General features: G+C 38.0%; 2 protein-coding genes across 3 annotated transcripts; both read right to left on the reverse strand.

The window, feature by feature from the left end:
• Window positions 1–3,515: 3,515 nt before the first annotated feature.
• Window positions 3,516–4,544, reverse strand: LOC146452497 (galanin receptor type 1-like). Its single transcript, XM_085097759.1, has one exon. It carries the CDS (start codon window positions 4,542–4,544, stop codon window positions 3,516–3,518), a length of 1,029 nt encoding a protein of 342 aa, XP_084953885.1.
• Window positions 4,545–19,990: 15,446 nt separating this feature from the next.
• On the reverse strand, window positions 19,991–24,901 carry LOC146452498 (matrilysin-like). Of its 2 annotated transcripts, XM_085097768.1 has the most exons (4): window positions 24,760–24,901; window positions 23,851–24,227; window positions 20,633–20,964; window positions 19,991–20,085 (listed from the first exon to the last, which is right to left on the reverse strand). In XM_085097768.1, the coding sequence occupies exons 1-4, from the start codon at window positions 24,865–24,867 to the stop codon at window positions 20,081–20,083; spliced, it is 822 nt and encodes a 273-aa protein (XP_084953894.1). In that variant the 5' UTR covers window positions 24,868–24,901; the 3' UTR covers window positions 19,991–20,080. The 2 variants fall into 2 exon arrangements, with proteins under 2 accessions (XP_084953894.1, XP_084953891.1); XM_085097765.1 differs by lacking the exon at window positions 19,991–20,085 and having other exon boundaries at window positions 20,457–20,964.
• Window positions 24,902–26,074: the final 1,173 nt, after the last annotated feature.

Genomic DNA, 26,074 nt, shown 5'->3' on the forward strand with positions numbered 1-26,074 from the left:
TGTTATTAATTAGTTTAATGCGATAATGTGCTATATATTTTGCAAAGTGGCAAAATCGAACAATTAAGATAAATGAATGACGAAGGAAAGAAATTAAGAACGGAGGAGAGAAATAAAGCTTTTTCTAAGCTGTTATTCTCTTCATTTTCGCGACTTTGACTTTTCCTCACCTTGAGCTGAAAAGAAGTTTCTAAGAGGATTTTCAATCAGCAAAATCGGATTATCAGTTAACCTTTTAATCCTGTTTAAATACTAATGAAAATTTGGTTCGTAGGTCTATTTTTTCTCGCTCCTTTAACTTCCGCATAAAACAATGTACGAAGCATCCTGATGCTTCCAAAAAACTTCTTTTAGTGACACAATTGTAAATAAATAAGGAAAATACTCACCAAATCCGAACTCTTCGGAGAGGAAACGAGAGGAAAACCACGTGAAACAACCCTCCAATACACTAATTAAACTGACTTGGTGTCTGAAATGACAGCTATTTCTGCCCACGCAGGAAAATTTGGCTGCAGTTTTGTGTCTCAAAAAGGTTTTACCACTTGCCCTGATGGCTTCTTAAAGGAGTGTTTCCCTCTGTTATTAATTGGTTTAGTGCGATAATGTGCTATATATTTTGCGAAGTGGCAAATTCTAACAATTAAGATAAATAAATGGTGAAGAAAAGAAATTAAGAAAGGAGGAGAGAAATGGAGCTTTTTCTAAGCTGTTTTCCTCTTCATTTTTGCGACTTTGACGTTTCCTCGCCTTTAGCTGAAAAGAAGTTTCTAAGAACATTTTCAAGCTGAAAAGAAGTTTCTAAGAACATTTTCAACCAGCAAAATGGGATTACCAGTTTACCTTTAAATCCTGTTTTAATACTAATTTAATTGACGTCAGTTTTAAGAGCCGATCTGCCCTCTTAATGATAACAAATGAGGGTCACAAATGTGCATCATAACATTCATTTGTCTTAGACTTATCATTCGTGTGCACCCTCATTGCGCAACTGAAATTGTGAAATTAAATATTGAGTTCACGACAAGGTATTTTAGAATGCAAACATTAATCACGCCTATGTTAATAATTGTCCCAAATTCTCACATTAGGACCACAACGAAATCAGTTTACAGTACGTATATGTGCCAGTCTTCACGAGATCATGTCAGGTTACTTACGTACGATGCCAGTAATGTCAACTTAATCCCATAAGTAATCCCACTTTTCCCAAGACTGCCATGCTAATTTAAACGTTTGTCAGTCCCACTAAAAAAAGATTAATCTCAGGACTACTTCGATCCAGTTATCCAGCATTATCCAGCAGAAGGTTTTTAGGTTTCCCCAGATAGTGACATTTATTTGCGGTTACAGAATTTGTATTGGCGTAGAGATACAAGAGTCTAATGTGATTTCAAGGTCAAAGAGCGAAGAGAACAAAGCGTAATGCTATTAACTGTACTTTGGATAAGACTTGAGGTAGCCGGGAGGAGTGGGGAGAGGTGGGAATTAGGAAAGAAAGGCTGATTGTGCTGTACTAAAACAATTCTACCTCCTTAATGTCCAGTTAAGTCGGTGAAAGCCTTCACATTTTGCGACCTTTCCAAACATTTTCATGCAACAATTTCATGTCTATCTACAATTTTTTTATCATTTAGGCGTTTTTATGGTTATTGATTACTTTACTTTTGAGTCAATTTGGACAGCTGATTTCCGAGGTTTTCGAGAAGGGTAGAAATTCAAGATGAGGGATCGATTATGACGCAATTCTACATTTTGACGTCATCACCACCTTCTTAGGACGTACAAAACAACGTCTTCAAATTTTGTTTCACGTATCTTTCATGGTTTCCAAGTTATAAAGCAGGTGATGTTTGGGGAAGGGGTTGGGACTTCGCACCTGCATCAAAGTTACGAGCAAAACGGCAAAGCCACGTTCTGCGTACTGAGGTAGCAGTGGGATACCTTCTCTAACTGGCTGCGCTTCCTTGTGCGCATGCCTGTGCCACAGTTGTGATTCAAAGAAATCGCTCTGAAGTTTAATTATTTTAACATTTTCGCCAATGGAATAAATTTGATCGTATATTTCAAGCGTGGTGAATCAATGGGAATGCTGTATTCAGTGAGTGACATAGGCAAACTTGAGTCACCTTGGAGCAGTAGCTTTGGTGCAGTAAGAGTTTGGCATCGTTCAAGTTTAGGAAATTTTAGATCAAATTTTAAGAACAAATTAAACCAGTGCGTAAGGTCTTGTTAAGAACGTCTCCCTACCGATTAAAACACAGCTATCAATGAAGATTGAAGAATATGACACGACAATCAGCTATGTTCTAACATTTTGGGGTTTACCAGCCGACGTGTTAAAGATTTTAAGTGTCGGGGTTAGTTTGAAAAGGGTAACGTAAGATTAGTTCGGGTTAGCGGGGTGTTCCAGTTAACCGAGTTCGAGTTAGCAGGGTTGGACTGTAAACCCTCAAAACTTCTCTGTGCGGGGTCGTACAGCAGAAATTGTCAGTATCATTTAACAAACATTCTCGGAGTCGCTACCCCCTTGATCTTCCACCAGATTTGTTTTGAGTCGAATTTTTGCACAAAATCGAGGGAAGTGACATCGCCGATAGATGAAATACTGTCTTCGTAATTAGCATGGCCAAAAAGATTTGAACTCCGCTATTTCTCGTCGCAAATATATTCAGTGGTCAGAGGGGTGCACTTAAAATTAAATTCCACTGTACAGGGTCAGTGTCCCAGCACCTTGATATGTGCAGACCCCTTCGACTGAAAGACAAAAATCTCAGTACGGAATTTATTAAGTCATTGGGTTCGATTCCAGATAAGTAATTATACACAGCGATTAAAGACATCTCTACAGTAATATTCTGGAATATTCTCATAAAGTGTCCGAATATTCTACCGAGGGGCACGGCTACTGATCTGAGGTCACTTGGATACACGGCCTTCACTAATAAGACAAGGTTTAAGGTTAATTGATCCTTTCCGCAATAACAGCCTCCTATAGTCTCTATCTACGTGTTCGATTTGAAAAATCGTTACGTGAATGGTCTTCCTGCCAACTTGGGAACTCAACTACAACAGATATCTGGGTTTTTGATGTTAAAGAGAATTTCTTCTGTTTCTCTTTAATCAAAGACGAGTTTTCAGGTTAAGGCAATTTATAGAAGGCGAGCTTTTAAGTCGACGAATTGACTGAAATTCTGTCCTTGAAGTCTCTCGAGAACTACGAACCTCAAGCTAACAAGTATGTATGTCCTTCGCGTTTAAAACACGGCAGAAAGTGAGTTACATTCCTTTAAAATAAATAAATAAATAAATAAATAAATAAATAAATAAATAAATAAATAAATAAGTAAATAAATAAATAAATAAATAAATAAATAAATAAATAAATAAATAAATAAATAAATAAATAAATAGTGCCAACAGGGCTTTAAACTCTGATCAGTCAATGCAACATCGCTCCGTCCACATACCGTTTTGTTTTTAAGGATCAATGCCATGAAACGACATATTTCTTTTCAGACGGACGACGTATTTCCTCTTCTTCGCAACTCAATAGCTTCCAACTCCTCCCTGGTATCTTTGCGCAATATCTTCTTAATCATATACTTGAAGCAACATCTATAGTTGGTGCTTGGGACAGCGTAAATGAAGGGATTCAACAAACAGTTAAGGAGCGTCAAGTAATGCACAGCCGACCTCAATCGAGAGAAGACGCGAAGTTGTGCAGAATTTTTGCCGGTAATCCCGTTGAACTGAAGAATCATCACCACTCCATAAGGCACGAACGCCACGAAAAACACGGCTGTCAACACCACCAGAGCAATGAGCAATTTCTTCTTTTCTTTCATTGACCTCTGCGCGTCCACCTCCCTAATCCGGCTGCATATTGTTTTAGTGCAGTATAAGCCGAGGACAATTTTGGAATAGCAGAAAGCAATGCCGAGGAATGGGATCAACGTTAACGTAATAATCAGAAAAGTGACGTAAACCCTCATCTCGTCAAAATCGTCGCCAGGTGAACATTGTGATTTCGAGTTGGGTCGATAATCTAAGGACACAAACAGCGGTGTGACCATCGCCATGGAAACCATCCAGATAACAGTTATGAAGTAGGCGATCTTGTCTGTTGGTATCCTCCGAGTCGTTATCATCGGTTTGATCATCGCGTGGTACCTCTCAATTGCCAAGAGTGTAAGCGTCAAGGTCGTGACCAGAAGAGTTACCATGGTGATATTGTTGGTGTATACGAACTTACAGAGGAAGCTTCCCAGTGAACCAGTTGGAAACGGGTTTTGGATCGGGATGAGGAGGTGGATGGCTGTGAAGAACAGGGTGGTTATGTCTGCAACCGCCACGTTGAAAAGAAGGTAGTTGGTGGTTGTTCTCATGCTCTGAAACATTTTGATCACAGCAACGATAAACAAGTTTCCGATGAGTCCTACTGTTATAATGAGCCACAAGAACACCATGCGGACTTGGAACTCAATCTGGTTTTGCCCGTTTCCAGTCCTGGTTGTTGTAGTGTTGTTAAAGGGAGTTGACATGATTTCACTTGCAATCTCAATTCTGCTTAAAATGTAGGAAAAAGAAAAGAGGTCATATGTTACAAACTATCCCAAAATAGTTCGATGCCGAAGCAAAATTAAAGGGGCAGTGTCACCTATTTTATTGTTACTTTGAATGGCCAAAAAACATACTTCAACCGATGGAATCGTTAAAATAATGGTTCAGTTTTGTTAACAATAACCCTACTATTGCACAGAAACTAGTTTTAGTTATGTTTGGCTGCGGATGGCTAGGATGGAAATGGATTGTAACTTGAAAAAATTGGCCACTTCTTTCAAGTTCTTCTTATGTATTTTAGAGAAGTCGCTGAAAACCAATTATAGTTAGTTCTTCCTTGTAGAAGTCCCTTAAGATTTTTTCTTCCCGATGTTCTAAGAGAAATTTTCATGTTAGCAAAAAGGTTTTTCGTCAAATGTTTGAGCAGTTTTGACGAAAATACTGCAAAATCGCTGTGACAGTGCCCCTTTAAAGATCTGTCTGGGTGTGTATGACTAATACCTGAGGTCCTCCGTAATGTAAACGGTGGGGTCTTCAGCGACTGGGAATGTATAACTTGCAGCAGAATCACAGGTAGCCCCAAGCTCTAGTAACGACTAAAAAAAAACACAAAAAACGTGCATTTTGAAAAGTTGTTCTCTCAGTTTGTTACTTTTATCTTACTGACTCACTGCTTTGGGTTTATTACCCTTGGTTCAATTTTGGGGTGACGTCCTTTCTGCATGAGCTGTGTAATTTATGCAACAAACGAATCTATAGTGAAGCGATGAAGTTCAGTCTGCCACCGGGACATGAATATTCGATGAGCTATACTTTTTGAAACTTTCCGTTTACGCCTAAAATTCTTCCACATATGGATATGGTTTGGACTTTCTTCAGCCGAATGGCAATTTTATGGTGTTATGACAATTCATCTCCCACAAACCACCAGTCACTCTCAAATATGCTAATCTCTCTGCTTTCAGCTCTCCTTTCCTTGGACGATTTGCACAATTACAATTCAGTGTTGGAAAAGTACATGGCAAGTGAGCGGAAAACGTCGCTCTTCAGGTCTGAAATTCATAACCCGTCAACACTGCTTTAAAACTGCTTTTGAAGGAGACCATCTGAAATAGTGTGCATTAATATTATTTCCATTTCTTGAACGCTTCCCCCAAACTTCATGTTTTCAGAACGATTTACCAGCAATATTTCAGTTGCAGTTGGTAATATTTGCTTGGATCAATTGTTTCATTCTTTTTTATTTAAGTTAGATAATCGGCAAATCAGGACATGATCTTTTATGTTGTAACTGTATGTCAATAGCTTAATGAAAAGTAAGTGGCGTGCCGGGATCAGAATGTTTGAGATTGATGGGTGGTCCGCGGACCGAGACATTCACAAGAAAAACATGGCATAAAATTGTGCTTTGGCGGATGAAAGTGCAAGAAAAAATGGAACTTTATATAGCTTCGTATGAATTTTACGAGAGGTAAGTTCTAGTTTGAGAGCTATGGACGTAAAAGGTAAATTGTAAGAATAAAAACTAACTGAAAGGGCACGTATTGATGACACTCTGTGCAACCCTGGCTTCCTTGTATATTGCTTACATATCAAACAGGTTATTACTTTCAAGGTAGTACGCGATAATAGGAAGAAAAGAGGTTTAAGAGTTGACTGGCTGCGTTACATAAAGAATGGGACGCTTTCCTTACCAAATACTTGATTTAAGTGTCACTATACTAATAGCCTTTTATTTATGATTTATTGGCGGTTGTTCAGATAGTGATAAAAAAAAAGTAATGAAAAAATATTGCTTAGAAAACAAGAATACTCTTTTTCCTGTCATCGTGTCACCAAACGTGTCATTGTCATTAGTAACTTTATGTGTTTTTAATATGAAAAGAATATCAACGAGGCAAAGCAGCTGTTTTTTATTCTACGCATTTTAGGGTTTCAGAATCCTGAGTACAAGAAGTTTCTCTCGAAAGCTTTTATGAAAAGATCGTCTATCCGAGGTTTAGACAGTGAGCAGCACAAGCTACCATAAATTAAAGAAATTGATGAAATTTTAGAAACGTACCACTTCGGACATAATAACCGAATATGCCGAAACGGATTTGAGACAAAAGCCTAGATATGAAAAGTATCACCTTAAAAATATTTCATGTTCTTAAAATTTATGAAATTAAACAAAAGGATATGGAGGGATTAAGGATTTGTAAACGTGTTACATGTGATTTATGAGTTTTTTCTCAATCTTAAGCTAGACCTCAACTGTAAGAAGGAATATTTTTATACTTGGAATATTATAAACAATTTATTTTTGAATTAAAAACATAACAAAAGGCCGGAGCAGGTGGATCAATATTTTTTTTCACAAGTGACGTGAAGCGTGGTGTAAAATTTTTCACAATTTGTTTCTCAGGATTATTTTATTTCTTATTTTGCGCAAATTTTACCTGATAGTTTAAAACTGATTTTTGAAATGACTCTAACCATTCTGTTCTTATGAATGAAGCCCTTCTTAGAATTTTAAGGTTAATTTGATAAGGTCCTGTTTTGCAACGACAATTTATGAACGGTCTCCCAGAGAAGATTTGCATTCAAATCACATCAAATAGAAGTGTGAAAAGGACTAGAGCCGTGAATTTCTTACTCCACGAAACTAAAACAATTAAGGAAAAGAAGAGAAAAAATAAACGAAGAAAACATACACGGCAAGCAAACATGAGAAATATTTCTTATAGGAGAAACCTGACAGAGCCTGTTAGAGAGTCAAAAATTCGGTTACGATAAAAATTAGGAAAAAAAAGCATAAATTTTTAAGTGTTTGTACCTCTTGCGATAATAATCCTGGCCGGCAGTGAACTTGATAAAGCCTTGAACCTTGTCCTCAAAAATTGTCGCTACTCGCGGAATCACTAAATATGGTTTCTGCCATACATGGTTTTAACAACTTGGCGAACGTTCTGTGGTATATCTGCCCAATCACAGGAGTAAAAGCCCACAAGCAATATTCTCTTCCGTGCACTGGTGGTTAAATGTCTCACTATCACAAATGTCGGCATTTGTTTGATTTTGGCGCTCTAAGTACTTAAAACAATACATTAAAAATATATGGTTATTACGGGGATAAGAGATGTTCATTTTAATCCATTCAGCTGTTCCCGTATCAAGGCTTTAAATAACCTTCGGAACATTGCCTCATGCATTTACTTAGTTAGCCCTAGTATCCCAGTGTTGGGAAAGTTTCTGCAGAAGATACGTCCACTGAAAAACACCAGAAAAACTGATTTGGAACAAGGCAGGACAATTTATGGCCCACACGGCCGCCAAGGCCTAATCCGGTTTCTGTAGCTTGAGGCATTTAGGAAAAATATACTTACGGTCGATCTTGCTTCGAACACTCTTGAATCAAAGATTTTAAATGGAACAACTCGATCCAAAGATATAGATGTGCCGATGCGACGAACAGAATTTATGCTGTTTTATTCGAAAAGGATTACCTCTGCTTGCGGTAACCAATATGCATATTCAGCTGTAGCGTTCAATAAACGGTGGTGGATAAGTAAGTTTTAAGTGTCATTAGAATTTTGTACGCGTCGTGGAAGAGAGTTTCCCAGATAACTAAGCTCTTCTCATAAGTGATATCATTTATCATCTTTTTAATTTGAATGTCATTATTCATTTGAATTGTCTTTAAGTGGTTGATCATCCGCCCTTAGCTTAGGATCAAAATGCAAAATACATTCAACCACTCAAGAAAACGCAATTAACAAAATAGATCAGTGATAAATGGTCTTTTAAGGAAATATATCACCAGCCACTCTCCTGAATACTTCGGGAGCTAATGTCAGGATTTTAAGTTCCGTGGGAATTTTGGGCAGCAAGCAAGCCATTAGTCTATATCTGTTAATGGGACCCTTACTAACGCAAAAAAAAGTCTTTCGAAAAACAATTTTCTCTAATGGTATCGTATTTTCAGTGATATGTGTTTGTTTCAACGGAAAGACCTAATCGGCCGAATTTGTTCAATGTTTATTTACTGCTAAATTGCAATGAAATACCAACCGCCTCATTTACGCCGACTTACTGTTGTACTCATAAATTTTAGATTTAATTGTGAAAGTTTTGTTAGAACTAGAAAGAAAGTTCTAATATGAACAGTGCACTTCTTATGGAGTGATTCACAGGTAGCGTTTTCTTGGAAGTTTGGGGAAATCCAAGATGGCAGATCGAAGATGGCCGCCATTTGACAATCATGACAGACCTCCTTACAACGTCACATGACGGGTCATCACTTCTCGTTACAGGTCTCAAAAGAAACATCTTTGGACGTACTATCTTTCCTCCAAGTCTCATTGCCATAGCAGAATCCCCCCCCCCCCCCCCCCGCCTTCCCCCTATGGTTTAAAGTAGGCTTCATTAGCAAGTTTTTTATGCCTCGCGAAGATTCTGGGGCCCTTTTCTCGAAAGTCCCGAATAATTTACAGGCCCGGAAAGGTGTTGTTGCTTACATTCAAGATCAAGGTTTCAATAGTTTTGCAGATAATATGATAAAATCATCAGTTAACAAAACAAAATGGACTGGTTTGTCAGCCGTAGGATCGGCGCATTTATTCTTTAGATTTTTACTTGAATATTTGATGTTCGGGCCCGAAAAGTTACTAGGGCTTTCGAGAAACGGGTCCCTGGGACGAGTAATAAGGCTGCACTAGGTTTAATGTTAGTGCAGTAGAAGCCCACTAATTTTACTTTCTCTTGGCTCAAATTTACCCTGATAACTCGAACTCTATTTTTCTATAAAAACGTCTGTTAGTAAACCTCAAAATGTCAGAATATAGCTCAGCGACATTCTGTAACTTGATGTTAGCCTTTACTTTGTCCTCCTTCATGTGTTCTTATTAAACAATGTGGATTAAATTCCCAAATAAAGCTCTTACCAGTAGGCTCTTATAAAACAAATGTATTGCATCAAACTACTCGTGGTTGTGAAATAAAACCACGATACAGGGAATTGTCAGTTTCTGTAGCGCTCTTTTGTCATTTTTCAGATTAAAGATAGAACGAAAAGATGGTATTTCATGCCTTTAAGAATCGCTTGGTCGGTTAATTAAATGTAAAATAAATAAATAAATAATAAAGAATTAGATGAAAAAAAAAAAAAATAAAAAAAATAAAATAAAGACCCGCAGCGGAAATCCTGCGATCGAGAATTTTCGTTGGAAACATCAGGGTGGTAAATGAAATTCACGTAGTAAATGTGTGAACTCTGTCCGAGTGTAGCTTTTAGGAGATTTAAAGATTTGTAATTAGATACTGTTTATACTTTTCTTTAAACGTCATCAAGGGAAAACTAGGTGTTAATTATGTGTACGCTGCCGAAAGGATCCTTTAATTAGAATTTCTCACGGAACAAACTAATTTGATTTACACAACTGATTTTGCCAAACGTTTACTGGCACTGAATAGAGTAAAATTGAATACAAAAATGAGATCAGATAAAAAAAAAAAAAACAATTCTCATTTCAAGGAGAAACTGTTTTGATGCCATCCAGGAACAAAGCGAGATCTACCGTAGTGCTCCCATTTGAGGTTGTCCAAACCCTTTTATTGGCGGGTCGGTAACATTTTTGAGTCGCGGTTTTTTGTAAGAAAGATTTAAACCGATTTCTTTGATTTTTAACATCCAAAGTGTAAACTGTCCGATAATGCTATTTTTTTTTGTAGAGGTAAATTTGAATATCTTGTATTCATCTGATTTATCGCGGATTTGTACCTTTATTTTCTAAAACAACCTTGTCGCTACAAAATAAAACATAATGCCTTACAAGTTTTCAGCGCCGTATGGTCCTTTTCTGAGGAGAAATAAATCCGCTATGGTAACTGTAGCCATCAGATTTTCAACTGCAATGGAACCCTTGTACTTGATAATATATTCGAGATCTCTGGCTTCGTTGTGACATTCTTCACGGGAAGTTTTGCCACCTGGGGACTAAGAGTCTTCACATATGAATATCTATTTCATATTGAAATGATAACGTTTTGTTAAATTTCCTTTGGAAAGCGATAACATTAGCTAGAAAGTTTCCCAAATGGGAAACCGCTCGTGGGGAATGTCAAAACGAAGCCAGAGTTCGTGGATAATTTATCAAGTACAAGGGTTTCTATCGCATGCGAAGAGCAGATGGCTGCAGTTACTTTCCATAGCGGCTTTACTTATCCTCAGAAAAGAACCATACGGTGCTGAAAACTGGTAAGGCATTTCCATGGATGTTGTACTTTGTAATGGTAAGTTTATTTTGGAAATAAAAGGCATAAACATGCGATAAGTCAGATGCGTATAAGATATTTAATTTTGCGTCATATGCAGCATAAACATGTTCTTCATGTAACGCTGAATGTTTTTGCAGTACTGTGTCCCGATAACCAAGTTTCTTTCAAGAAAACTTCCCTTGGGAATGAGCTTTGAAATGGGCGATACTCTACCTTCAGTCTTCCGATAGCTGTGCACGCGTCAACTAACAGAAAAAAAATTAGCATACCATTTTCTGAGAAAATGTAATAGGCATTTTGTGTTGCAAGTTGCATGGTTGATATTTTCCTGGAACTTCGGAGCTCCAAGGCTCATTTGATGAAGAAAGGAAAACATCTATCATTCATCATCATTCATTAAAAATAACCTGGTATCACAAACATTTTTACACTTACATGAAGAAAACAAAACAAAAGCAAATAGCATTGGTGTTCAATTCAGACAGTTTCCATCTAGGGTGCTAAAAATCAAAGAAATCGGTTTTCTTCTTTACGAAATACACCAACGCGCCAGGTAATACGGTAACCATTAAGGCTTGATAGAACCGCGAACGTGTCTGGCTAACGACGCAATAGCGAACGTAGATGGGCCAATCAGCCGTTTAGTGGATCAGTTTTCAGGTTTTTAATTTGGAACGCAGAAACAAACAAAACAAACAAGCAAACAAATGAACTTATTCTGAAAATAGAACTGATATTTTTTTTTCACAAATGAAAAGAAGAAAAAACAAACAAAACTAAACAGAAACAATTATCGCTACATTTCAGCCCATGCGCAGTTATCATGATAGTTTTAAACATTCATCCACGCCAATCTTGAGTGTCGATTCTCCAACTCATTTCAATTGTGTTAGGGCTGAAATTAATCATCTCCCGACTCCAAACGGATGAAAATATTTATCTTAATTGCCTCTTAAAAGATCGTAGGTAATTGTTGAAATTTTGCGGCAGTCACTACAAACCTGTTAAGTACGGATGCAAATCAAGATCATTTTAAGCTATTTTAAGATTCGCCAAACGAGTTTGTTATTGAACGATCACTCATGACCAGCAGTTTAGTCTTTTTCAAGGGAAATCGCATTATCACAAGTAGTTTATATTGTATTAATTTTAAATTCCTTTTTCTTACCGAAAGTCTATTGCGTCCTGTTTAAACAGCAGTGCGATTTGTTCCCTTTTTTCAAACAGTCTTATTTTACAAAAACCAGGAAAGATTTATTGCTCGACGTTTCGGGGTCACCGTGGCTCTTGATAATGGAGTCACGATGACCCCGAAACGTCGAGCAATAAATCTTTCCTCGTTTCTTTCTATATGCCTTTGCTTCAGCAAATCCCTCCTGATCAAAGTCTTATTTTAGTGCCATTTAATATTCGAAAACAACAAAAACATTGTAGACATCCAAAAAAAAAAAAAAAAAAAAAGTCCAAAATAGCTAAGGTTTCGATAGGGGTATTCGTTGAGCCCCAAATCTTGCTGAGCGCCGGAGCTCTTACTAGGGGGGTCCGGGGGCATGCTCCCCCTGAAATTTTTGAAATCTAGGTTCCCAGAAACCTCATTTCCTGCATTTTGAGACCCATTTTAGGCAAATCACAACTTTGTTATACAGCAGCTTTTTAAGCTATACACATCACTTCGACGGCATAATTGTTTCAACTTAAACAAGAAAGTTCAACGTACATTCCGCGCCCTGTCAAGTTCTGGTAGCTATTCGATCTGCTGATAGTCATACACCAAGCTAGTAAACTGCATCATTCTCGGGTGTAGGCCTTTGAACAAATTGACTATCTCGTCAAGATTGACAGGCATATCATATTTGATATGCATTAGAGCCAGGGCGGACAGCCTACTCTCTCCTCATTGCGCTTATGGAACGTTCACATTCACAAGTGAATGTTCTCAGGCGAACTTGTACGTAATTGCGCGTGAAACTCAACAAGGCTTGAACTATTAAGTTTGAAGTGAATCTCATTTCAGAACAATGCCGCATTCAGAGAACAAAACGTATCGCAAAGCATGCTTTTCTATGGCTTTTTCGGGCAAAAAATGAAAGGTCATTAAAATTAATCTCCAAGGATTCTTGACAATTTTTATTTTTACTGAGGATAAGACATGAGGCCTAAAGAACGGGTTTATATCACTATTTTTCTTAAGTTGATGTATTTCGACCATAGGAACTTTATTTAAAAGTTTTTCTTCCACCTTTATTGATCTTCAAAGGGGGTTCGTTCGAACCCCTCGAACCCCCCCCCCCCCCCCCCCCTCCAACGCGCCTGATTAAGCGATCAAATTTCCACTGAACTAGCCTTGGCGGCGAATCCCCTAGTCCATAAACCAACATTTTTGAAATTGTCAAAAACATCAAAACGAAAAGGAAATTATATCGGCTGTGTATGCGGCATTTGACGCCTAAAGGACCCGTGGGAACGCTACTCGTGTTAAAGAGGAAGTGAGTAAGTTATATCTTTGTAGTCTATTTATTTGCGGATTAAATATTTGCGAATGAAATTCTTTGGATTTTGGCAAAAAGCCCGAAAAGGCTCATCGGCACCATTGCTTGGCTCAGTAACAAAGCGACCGCCGACTTAATGTTCGCACGTTTACTTTGTTAACAGATGTTTCACCTGCAAGAAAACCCAAACTAAAATTTATTCTGTAAATACTTCTCAATACTCATCCACACATTCAGCATTAAGTACAACTTAACCGGAACGGCTTGGCGTTACCAACCAAATACTGGGGAGTTTTTAACTGGGCAGTCTCAGTTTTCGCTTCAGGATTTCATGAAGTTCGCTGACATGCTTGAACGTTAGAATCACCTCGTTTAGAATAATAAACACAACCTCAGGAAAGTAATATGTTTTATCTGAATGCTCTTGTTAGAGTAAGATCAAAATCACCTCAGCAGATGTTAACCGTTGCACATGAAAATACTGTTCGATATCTAGCTGTCATCTAACGGGTCTACCTTAACAGAGGTGGGGAATCCACCGATTCAATAATGATTAAGTTAAAGCAAACCAACTGAAAGCGTTACAGGCAATAAAGCTTCATACATAGGGAGTTAAAGAACTGAGCAACAGCACTTATTTTAATTACAAACCAAGTTTTGTACCTCATAAACGAATGTAAGGGTTCCAAAAGGCTTTCGTGTCGAAAGAAAAACGCTTATATTTTGTGACAGCATTGTAAAAAGTACGGGTTAAAGGATTATTCATAAGATTTCATTTGGGTGATCCATGCCAAACCAAAACGTTTCTAAACCGATTTCTTGAACTTGGTTCTTATGAAAGAAATATAAACATTCAAAAGGAAAGGTCTTGGCAAGTTCTTTCGTTTGATGAATGCTTGTTCTGATTGCTGTCTGTTGTTTTTTTTTTTTTTTTATCTATCAAAGGAAAAAGGTTCTTTAATGTCGAGCACACACCGGACGGAAAGTTCTTTGAGCGAATTTGAGATTAAACCGAGATGATCAGACTGTTTGTTTTATATTGAAGCTGTATGGGTTCTTTATGAGGTTACAAAAACACAAATATTGAGAAAAAAACATTTAAACTTACCGGCGGCTATCCGTCTTGTTTTCTTGAACGGGTGATTTTTGCTAAGAAAACGTGCAGTTGTGATACGCGGTTTTTAAGATCTTTCGTGCGGCAGATGAACGAATCTAAACGATTTTGTTTTAACTGGAAATTACTTGTTTTGTAAGGACCAATAGGGCTAGCCTAGGGATTAATTAAGGGATGCTCGATAATTGCCGTGTTGTTAAGCTCCATTTATACACTCAAAAGAAGGGTTTGATGTGTTGACAAGACTAATAGGTCGGCTTCTCATCTCTATGGCTTACATTTGGAAGACGTCCATCCATTTAGAAAATTAAAAATAGAATTGGCTATATATGGCACAGGCAAATCCAATCGCTGTTAAAAACGCAGCTAGATGCGTCTCCAAAGCAGGCTATAAGGTTATTGTCAAAAAAGCATAGCGAAAATAGATAAAATTTATTACGTGTCAGGAGGGTCTGACACCCTGGGAAGACGGTGCTAATTGGGGAAACAATTACGCTAAGCGTGGATATGGCTTTTGAAAATTATTTCACTGTCAACAAACACCCTCAGCAACTTTGGTCCCGGATGATGCTTAATCACCAAGTCAATGATTACAATGCCTATCTAACTGTTCACGGAGTTTGGACCAAAACTTTTAACTTGATGTTTAGAGAAGTTACCTCGGAGTTGATTTCACGTATGCCCGGCAGTTCGGTAAATAACTTCCCTTCTCATCTAGGGTTTATTTTTAAACATCTTCGACCCTTTGGCCGACTGAATAAAGCTGATTGTCATCAGCATACATGGATAGTTCACAGTTGTTTATACTATGCATCAAATCATTCTAAAATGTGTTCCACAGTAGTGTAGACTGAATGGAGGGGCTTGTGGACATTCCCTAATTACCTCCATACATTCACTTTTTGTTCTTGTTTCAATTCTCAGTCTATTTATGCTTCCGTTGAAATAGTATCTCAGAAGATATCTTTTATGTCGGCAAATCTAACCGGCATCTCGCTACACGAAGCTGCGAGCACCTTTCCACTAACAAAAATTCCCAAATTCTTAGACATCACCTTCAAAACTTAGAAAACTGCCGAGCTTTATGTTGTGAAGATTTTTTCACCATCTTAGCCTCCGCCTTTCCAGTTCAAAATCAAGGCCAGTTTTTCACGTCAATCTCTCACTAGCTATTTCGTTTGCCTATGCTCAGCATGCATTTTTGGTTTGTTCCTTTATTATTGTCACGCCGTTATCAGCCATATTTTTACTTTTCTTGCCCCGTTGATATTAGTTATTTACTCTATATTTATTGTCGCGCTTTAATACTATTTATTGTATACATCTTGTATTTATTTGACACTCTCTAGTGGGTTTTCTGTACTGAAGATGGATGAAGTCTCGTCTCATCCGAAACATGTATAACGATAATAACTATACTTTATTTAAAGTGGGATGTACGCTTAGCTTAATAAGCTAGTTTACAGGTAATCCACGGCCAAGTATATACTAAAAATTAGAAGCTAAAAAATGAACAACAATTCATGGTATAAAAACAGTAAAAGCTAAGAACTGAGAATCGGATGGAAAAAAAAAAAATTCGGATCGGATTTTGTTCATCACTTCATTAGTGCTGGCTTTAATTCTATTATCATTTGTTAGCTCGTTCCATATCTTTGCGGCAAAATATCTCCATGATTGGAAACCATATTTAGTCGTGTTAACGTTTGGCAGAGAAAGGATGTAATCATGTCGAAGCTCATACTCGGTCGAGTGTAAGGTGATAAGATCTCTAATTGCAGGTGGAGCTTTGTCAGATATGCTATTGTTAATAGTCAATAGCATGTCTTGGATTCTTCGAGTTTCCATGTTTACTATGAAAAATATCGTAACTTTTTTTAAATTCAAAGCAAGGCCTGAGAAACTACACTCCCTTAATTTGCTTAACAACAGTCCTGGGTGGAGTTAATTAAAAACCCTCGACATATTGTTCTCAACTTCCGATAACTCGAACCTTTTTCAATTTCCGTTGAATGTTCAAGTTATCGGGAATCAACTGTAAAAAAAAAAAAAAAAGAAAAAGAAAGAAAGAAAGAAAGAAAACCGCAGAACCAAACAAATAATAATAATAATAATAATAATAATAATAATAATAATAATAATAATAATAATAATAATAATAATAATAATAATAATAATAATAATAATAATAATAATAGACTCGGAGAGACTCAGAGACTCTCTGCTAGCCTGCGAGCAAGCTCTCTTGGGGGTGGGGGGCGGGAGGGAGAAAGAGGAGAGAGCTTGCAACGATGTCTCAGGAATTTGAATGCCGCCCCCAATACTCCCCGCGGCTCCCTGCTGTCGTAGCTGTCAGAATTTGGCCAATCAGCGCAAACCGGAAACGATAGCAAACGTAAACAAACACGTGAAAGGTACAATGTTATCAGATACACTTCGAAAGCCAGGAATCCTTGCTGACTAAAACTATAGTTTCTCTGATTGAGTATGCCTACCGAGTGCCACAAAAATCAGAAAATTTAGTGAAGGATTTTACTTAATTGTGAGCACACTAAAAGCCGATTGACCAAAAGGTCGAGGTCACAAATGTCGTCGCAAGGGTCAAGCGAATCTTGCCGACTGCACTGCAGTGTCAACGCCACAAAACTACTGGACATAAAAAAAATGTCGAAAAGTTGACACGGTCCGGCCAGGGAAAAAAGAAGCAGTGCAAGGAAATCGGAAGGATCTCAATTTTGCAGCCGGGTCTCCGAGAACGAGGACGCAATTCTCAATATCGACAATGTGGTTTCATTGGAACACTCAACTCGTGTGAAATTTGTGATGTTGTGAACGAGTAGCAAAGCAGACGTGAGAGTGCCAGATCAAAAGGAAATCATTGCGCTTCTAAAGACCGTTGCCCTAAAAAACTGGCAGTTCGCTGTTAACGCCGTACCGAAGCACTCGGAATTGAGTCAATATATTCAGAAAGCTTTAATTTGTGGCGTAAGCTGAAAGATGTTCATATTTTTATCGGCTGAGCCAAACACCAAACAAAAGCTTAAACTTGGCCGACCTTGACTCTCCATCTGAAATATCGGCAATCGAAGCGGCAGGCATCCCCATTCTTCTTGCTTCTGCGATCAAGTAATCGATAAAGATACTTTGCAATGGGCAAACAACTAACATTGTTTGATGCAAAAGGTTGAAATATCAAACTTGTCCCAAATCTCGTAGGTAAAACTGCAAGAACATCGCTTCTTTGAAGTAAAGCATTGGCAGCTTGACTTTGTCGGGTTTTAATTCCAGATAAAAACCTAAGTTATTTAGAGAAATTCTCGCAATCTTCACAAATAGAAACTCCGCGACCATTTTTGTGTTGTCAACACGACGCACGCGAAGAGCAATGACGTTAGCACCAAATTCAATATCCACCAATCAGCATTTTGCGTTGAAAAATTCAACGCAGAAATGAAAATTCCTGAGACATCGTTGCAAGCTCTCTCCTCTTTCTCCCTCCCGCCCCCCACCCCCAAGAGAGCTTGCTCGCAGGCTAACTCTCTGCGTGTTCCCCTATCTGATTTACCAAGCAAGTGTGTTTGTAGGGAGAAGTATACCGTCTGCCATGCCCTGTCATGCAAAAAGGGAGGGTTCGTGGCGCAGAGACACGATGGCGTTCGCAACCTACTTACCTCTTTTCTTGGTACGGTTTGCACCAACGTTGAAGTCGCACCACAACTACAACCTCTCGACAATGAGCGATTCAACCTCAGAAGCGCGGTGACAAGTCCGGAGGCAAGACTGGACATGAAGGCAGGGGGCTTTTGGTCTCGAGGAGTTACAGCATTTTTCGATGTCAGAGTAACGCATGTTAACTCCAAGTGTAACAAGGGAAAAGCAACATCGACAATCTTTAAAGGGCTGGAAGAGGAGAAAAAGCGGAAGTACCAACAGAGGGTGCTGGACGATGAAATGGGATCTTTCACTCCCTTAGTTTTTGGAACCAACGGTGGGATGGGAGCCGACTGCAATTGCTTTCTCAAACGCCTAGCCGAGAAGCTCTCAGAAAAGAATGAGGAACCTTATCACATTACTATCACTTGGATTAGAACATTGCTTTCTTTTGAGATTTTAAGGTCGGTACACACATGCGTAAGAGGCTCCAGGACAGCTTTCCACAGAATTCCACAAGGGGATTTCATCGATGACTGTCGCCTAAACGCTGGCCAAGCGTGTGTCCTTTGATTTTCTGTGAATTGTTTTTTTAGAATTGGAACTTTTGACTTGTAAATAGTTTGGAATTTATTATTATGACATTTGTATTTTCTTTCAAAAAGTTTTGTGATTGAAAATTAGTCTCGAAATCGGAATGAATTGTAAATAAGTTTTAATAGTTCTTTTCTTAACTTTTAACTTGTAAATAACAATTTCAGCTGCTTGGTATATGTTAATAAAGATCTAAAATAATAATAATAATAATAGTAATAATAATAATAATAATAATAATAATAATAATAATAATAATAACAATAATAATAATAACAATAACAATAATAATAATAATAATAATAACAATAATAATAATAACAATAACAATAATAATAATAATAATAATAATAATAATAATAATAATAAGCAAAAGGGTGTGGATCGAGGGGAGAGTTCAATTAAGGTTACCTTATACCTTCAGAGGTGTGTCGCGTCCAAGCGATGTAGCGCGTCCGGTTTAAACTGTAGATACATAAACCCCTATATCAAATTAAAGGTTATAGAGCTGGCTATCAAACTAAACCAAGAATTTTGAAATAAAATGAATTGCCGAATTTTTCACGACCTTTAAATGCGAGCGTCCGAATCACCTTTTAAAAGTTACTAGTCAAAGCGAATTTTGTTTTTCGCTAGTTTAATTTGCTCCTCAGTTTCCGGACCCAAAGCGCTAAAAAAGCGTGTCTGCGTTTTGCCATATTCAATTGCACTGAAAAGTTTCAGCACATTTTTGAAAAACGATTAAAAAAAATGTGGAGTGATCGTACAAAAATCGCTATCGGAGAAAAAAATATTTAGAAAGAAAAACTTCGTAGACACGTGCTTGTTCTTTATGTTTAACTACCTACTGTCCAAATTCAGAAGGCAAACGAACAAATTTCCTTTGAGTTTGAGCTCTTTAAAGTATCCCCTTCAAGTGAAAAATTGATTCGAGAAAACAGCAATAAAAATTCGACAATTTATTTTATTTCAAAATTCTTAATTTAGTGTGATAGCCAACTCTACAAGCTTTTATTTGATATAGGGGTTTATGTATCTACAGTTTAAACCGGAGGCGTTGTATCGCTTGGACGCGAGATACCTCTAAACGTATACGGTAACATTAACCCGCTCCGTGATAGATCACATTGTGGGGATAAAAGTTTGCGACTGTACGTCAGAGCATTGAAGATTATAAGACGCAAACATTAACGGATCCTTCATCATCGTTTGGCAGCGAAAGGCGGTGAGGCTGTGGCAGTGGTGCGTTTTCCGTGAGCAAAAAGCAAATTTCGGTAAACATGAATAACAACAACAACAAAAACAATATTGTTTTCATTCCATGAAGCGTTTATTGATATTTTCACTTAAAACTACACCAATTATTTCTTCCGAGGGAAACCTTTCTCTCGTATTTTTCCGAGACTTTTGTTCACCCTGCAATAAAAACATAAGCAGTGCCTGTCACCGTCGACTAATGTAACTATTCCTGGTAACTATAAAGAGAAAAAATATATATAGTGTTTTGTTTAGATAAATAAGTAAATGAATTAAAATAAAATCAAAATCGGACCTACAGTCAAGCATAAAAGGTCTTGGGACAAATTTTACAAACTCCTCGTATTAACTGCTAATTTGGTGTGACTGACCAATGAAGCCATGATTTTCGTTTTAAGCCCATCTCATTAACCCCACCTCCACCCTCCTCCCCTAGACAATGTTGAAATCAACAAGTCATTTTTAGTACACGGCCGGCATCATTGTAAAGGGGTGGGGGTCGGGGAAGGGACACTTATCGTCTGCGCGTACCGTGATTCTGTCGCGTGCGTAGGGAAACATCGTAAATGCGAATTTGTCCCAACCCTTTTGGCTTTGATTATATGTATAACCCTAAGATTTAATCTCCATACTTTCAGTTAGTGAAATATATGAAATATAGAAGGAAAAATATGTATTCCATGAGAGAACATCAACCAACACTTACCATACAATGACCTTATGCCGTCAATGTCATCCTGGTGCAGGACAGGTACTCCACCCCTCGCTGTTGGCCACATGACTGAGGCCTGAACATTCGAGTGTCTGAGCCCCAAAGCGTGACCAATCTCATGTACAGCTATGTAGAAAAACGACCTAGTTTCCTTCCGCCACCACCACCACCCAGTAGGGTCACCAAGTACAGTAAAATACTCATCGTCATCGAAGTGGATTCGTCCATCTGGAGGAAAGTACGCATGCGCTAATGTATTTCCTGGACCATCAAATAGAAGTTGGCATTGTTCTTCTCCGGGGCCTGAGTGAGTCCTTCTTCCAAAGCTGTAGAAACAATTAACAAATCGAATGTGGTTTAGCGTTGTCTGTACTCTTATTGACAACGATATTCGTCATCACAGTGGTCAAAATGTTGTGGACTCACGAGGCGTAGCCGAGTGAGTCCACAACAAATTGACTGACAAAAAAAAAAAGATTCAAAATACTTTAGAGGCAATTGTTATTCTTGAAATACTTGTGCTGTAATATAAAGAAAAATTCATAGTTTTATACCGTCAATAAACTAGGGAAATTTCTACGAGAACTCTGAAATCTCATTGCCGACATCAAAACTGAAACGCATATAGGCCTTATCACGGTTTTCGACACCATTTTGACGAGTAGGCAAACAGGCTTGAAATAATAGTGTTTGTATGGAAATCCGATGTCAAATAATTTTCATAAAACATCGCTGCTGAAAAATTCATGAATTGTCTTTTTCGGAAAGATTTCCAGAGAAATGTTCTACATTCCATTCAAATGCCGAGCTTTACAAAGGAATTCGAACGCATGTTTATTTCATTCTCGGAAATAATAGTCACGCGTGACAAGGATTGACTGTAACAAACGAGCACGATCATGGAAGGCGGCGGGGGTGTTCATGAGTTCATGCACGTTCTAGTTCAAGAATTTGTTAGTTCAAGGAAATAAATTGTCTCGTAGAAGAATAAAAGGTAGTCAATTCACGGAACCAAAGTCCGCCAGAATACGGAACTGTATCGAGTGTTGTCACCGATGACCTATCCTAAGCTAGTGAGCTTTAGAGACCTGACTTTTTTACATTGGCTTTAATCCTTATTTGACCCACAAATGACCTGTGATGTTGAAAAAAAAAGAGAAAAAAAAAAAAAAAAAGAAAAAAAAATGACCCCGACCCCGACCCCGACCCCGCGTTTTACTGACCCCCGGGTTTGAGTCCCTTTTTTCACATTGGCTTACATAGATGAGCGTATTTGCTGCAACCCGGGTTGTTTTTCGGCGGGAAAATGCATGGCCAACTGCGCTGCCGCCCGCATTTGTTTGGCGGAAAGTTGCATCGCCAACTCCGTTTGAGAAAAACCAAAACAAAGACGACAAAGTCAATTTATGTCACCAACAGCAGGAGAAAGAGCAAGGCAACTAGCGGCGGGAGAAACAAATCGACTGGCACATCATCAGAATCTTGAAGTGAAATCATTTTACTCCGATCCGGCGCGACGAAACGTTGGAGTTTTCCTCTTAAAGTGAAACGTTTCGCTCACTTAACGTTGTAAAACGAACGGAAAAAATCAGCAATGGAATAAATGGACTGGTTATTCTCAGAAGAGGCGAGTATATTCATGCAATTTTGTTGACAAAACTTTGCTAGTTTGCTGTTTTGCAAGATATTGTTTTCTTGCAGTTTTGAAACGCCGTTTAACTTAAGCTTAAGGTCATTCCCCTGTTTTGCAGTGCGCAACTCGATCTACTGCGCACAATGGCACAATAAAAAAATTACGCTCATTTCTAGCTAACTACTGAGTATCACTCAATCTGACTTCCATCTAACAACAAAATTCTTAATTTGCATTTTGCGCGGAAGTTAAGGTGTTTTCATAAGATTCGCCCCAGTCCCTTCGCGGAGAAACTAGTCTTGAAGCTCGACTTACCACTGCTTTGTGAAATATCTGCAAAACCAACCCGGTGAACCTATTTTCTCTTTTCAGATTTCTAACCACAATATCGTTTGCCAACTACCGTGAAAGTTTAAGGAAAATCCTAGTGTTAGAAATATCAAATTTGCGCCTAATATCTAGCCAATGGACATTTTGGCCTACCTTCAGAGGTAACGAATTAGATTATTCTGTTGAATATCTCAGTAGTACTGGTTAGGAATAGTTTTCAAACAGATTTCACATTGAAAATGATTTATGAACAGGGAAAAATTTCCATGAAATGAGCCGTTAACTGTTCACTTCAGAAAATAATTCCTGTTTTTGGCAAATACTCTATTATAGTCTTTTTTGTCCAAACATGCAGAAATTACCATATTTCAATGCTTCGTTGCTGAAGAACAGGCATGGTGACCCCCTCTTTTTATTTCACTTCTGCAGTTTACATATAGTGAACCACACATGGGCAAAGTTTGGAAAAAATCTGAGCGTAGGTTCTATTTTAGGGGAATGACCTTAAGCAAAATACTGCTAACTTCAAAGCAGTCTTTTGGGGCTCCGCGCGCGCGCGCCGGAGCGGCGCTCCGCTATTACAGTGAGAATCTCCAAATCTAGAACTATGTTTGGGTGCAAGCGGCAGAGTAGTTTAGAATGAAGTGCATATGTTAAAGAAATACTCCCTCCTCAGTTCATTGTACACCTTTTGCAATGTAAAATTTCTTTCAGAAGTGATTTATTATTGACGCGAGCGCTCTATTTGCCCTTTCCTACAAAACTACATAAGGCGAGCTCTATAAAATACAACCACGGGAAAATAAGATAAAGTTGCGAATCTTTTTTAAAGGGGTCCTACACCGAAAATGAGACAAATTTTCTTAGCGGTTAGAAAAGGCGCATGTGGTTGTGAGTTTGTTACTCACTGATAGCTGATAATTGGTTAAAAATTTAACTGCCAGCCGAGATTTTATTAAGTAATAGCTTAGAAGCATGTTATCTGAGATGTTTAAACTTTACCTTAGTATAGAGTGGATTTTTTTGATGAATAACTTGACAGTAATTCTCTTAGCCTGGAGTATACATGGCAAACGAAGATGATTAACTGCTAGCTGAAATATGGCTTCAATTGTAACTGACAGCTGGTAACACAGCCGCCCTAAGATTGGCCTGTGCCTTTTTAATGCCTAGAATTCTTCTTTTTTTTTTTCTGTGATAAGGACACATTTCACATGATAATTTTCAAAATGTTGTCACTTCTTCAAACCTGATCGAAAAATCAGCTTCCCACGGATCATTGACTCTGGTGAAAGTCAACCTCGCTGCCGCGTCACTCCATCTTTTAAAGGCTGCCTCCATAAATAACCGTTGATAGTAGTATGACATGTCCTCGCTATACTCCTGGTAAAACGTTAGTCTTGTCGTGTGCCATTTGCCATAGGTTGCGTATCGCTTGCCTCGATCTTCGTCGATAATGATGTCCGGGTTTCCACAACGCGGTTTTTTCATCTCTCTCATAGTCTCTTCGTCCAGCTCACCAGTTACATTGAGGTGAAAGAAATTCTGGAAGTTCTTGATTGCTGTGGTTTCGTCATGGTTTCCAGATCGTGCAGGCGATATGTAATGATATTGCCTGAGGTAATTCTATTGAGATGGAAAATGGACGTTGTTTGAATGTGTTTAAGGACTGGCTTCCTAATTCAGAGGTATTTTACAACTGTTTGTCACGACGTGGAATGAGCTGATCTTAGAAAGGACTATTGAAATCCAAAAAGAAAATTGTGAGAAATGACCAAGCAAAAACAATTCTGAAACGCCTTAGCTTTCTGTGCCCTGGTTAAAATACATGAGTGTAGGTAATTTTTTCCCGAACGCTATTTATTTCTGGAAAAAAGGGCAGTTACCACTATTTTTATACATATATATTTTAATTGCAATAGCTATTGTACAGAGGCTTGTTCCGCCATGTCAACGTTTTTAATGATCAGAACTTAACCTCGGATAATTCCGAGTACACAGAACGTACGCGCAGTAGCAAAGGGAAGACGGTGTTCTTAAAGGACGCTCCCCAAGCTCATTTTCCTTCACTTCTATTTAGAATTTTTCGGTAATGACTTGCACTTGCAGCAATATTTGTTTTTTTTTTTAGAAAAAGCCAGCGACTTCGTAAACTTACCATAGCAAAATCTATCTGATCTTCTTCGTCGTCATCTTCTTCTATGTTGAACTCACTCAAAGCTCCACTGAAAAACAGCAGCGAGAGGAACGCAAAGGAGAGATACATTGTTAAGAAGGTCTGTCTTTGGCGTGATGATCAGATTAAAACGCTAGTACTCGGCCTCCTTTTATGTATGTATTGTAGAAGCTATGAATTAAGGTGTATTTGTTCAACTGGACCGGATATAGCATTTCATAAGTGATTTATTGTGTGAATGACTGGTAAATTTATCTCGAAAAAGTAGCGAGTTCTAGGTCATGGGGCTAGTTCGCAAAATATAGGTGTAAAAGGCAGGGAATTATACATAAATCTAAATGTAGCCTTTATTCCATACTTCCAAACGGCTTTTAAGCACATTATTTATTACATGATTTGTAATCAAATCTAAATTATCCGAAAAACGATAGTAAGCATCATTTTAATCTCAAACTAAATGGAAAGAAAACTAAACAGGAATCTCCTTGTTACTGAAACTACGACCTATATTAATCCTCCAAAAAATATAATTGGCTTAAATGGACAAAAAAAAAAAAAAGAGAGAGAGAGATCAAAATTGATATACTTTTACTTCGCACGGGGAGAAATTTAAGATGATAAAGAAATCGAGAAGGATGGTAGTACATCTGTCTGTATTTATCTATATGTTAGTTCAGGTTGGATGATAATGAAAACAGTATCTGAGGACATGACCTTAAGTGTAAAGATTAGATAGAATGCCGTCAGTTAAACACAATACCAACTTAGAAAATATTTGTAGAGAGGTCGAACAATGGTTTCGCAGACATATTAGATACAAATAATGACTGATCGTTGAGAATCTAAGAAAAGACGGGCCCTTATTTATTTTACACCGCCTAAAGGGTACTAGATACGAGTTTTTCAACTGACGGCGTTCTATCTTGACACTTAAAGTCATATTATATCCTAAGGTACTGTTTCTTTATCATTCAACCTGAACTAACATATCGATAAATAGAGACAGATGTACTACTATTGTTCTTGATTACTTTATCATCTTTAGTTTCTTCTGACAAAGAGTAAGCGTTCTAGACGTCACCTTGTGTGTTTTTACCGTGGCGAATATAGCTTATCAACTAAGGCTGCTTTTCTTTTATCTTCTCTCGTCCCTTCATCTTCCAATGATTTCGCCAGTTAACAAGTTTTAACAGACCGTCACGAACACTTATATTTCTCAATAAATTTTTCCAATAGGAATGTTGACAAAGTCCGAAAAGTGTGGTGCGTTACTTATTGGAAAGTTTACAGGGAAGGG

Source organism: Pavona decussata, unplaced genomic scaffold (assembly GCF_977016875.1).
Source record: "Pavona decussata unplaced genomic scaffold, jaPavDecu1.1 SCAFFOLD_367, whole genome shotgun sequence".
In the NCBI taxonomy this organism is placed as follows: Eukaryota; Metazoa; Cnidaria; class Anthozoa; order Scleractinia; family Agariciidae; genus Pavona; species Pavona decussata.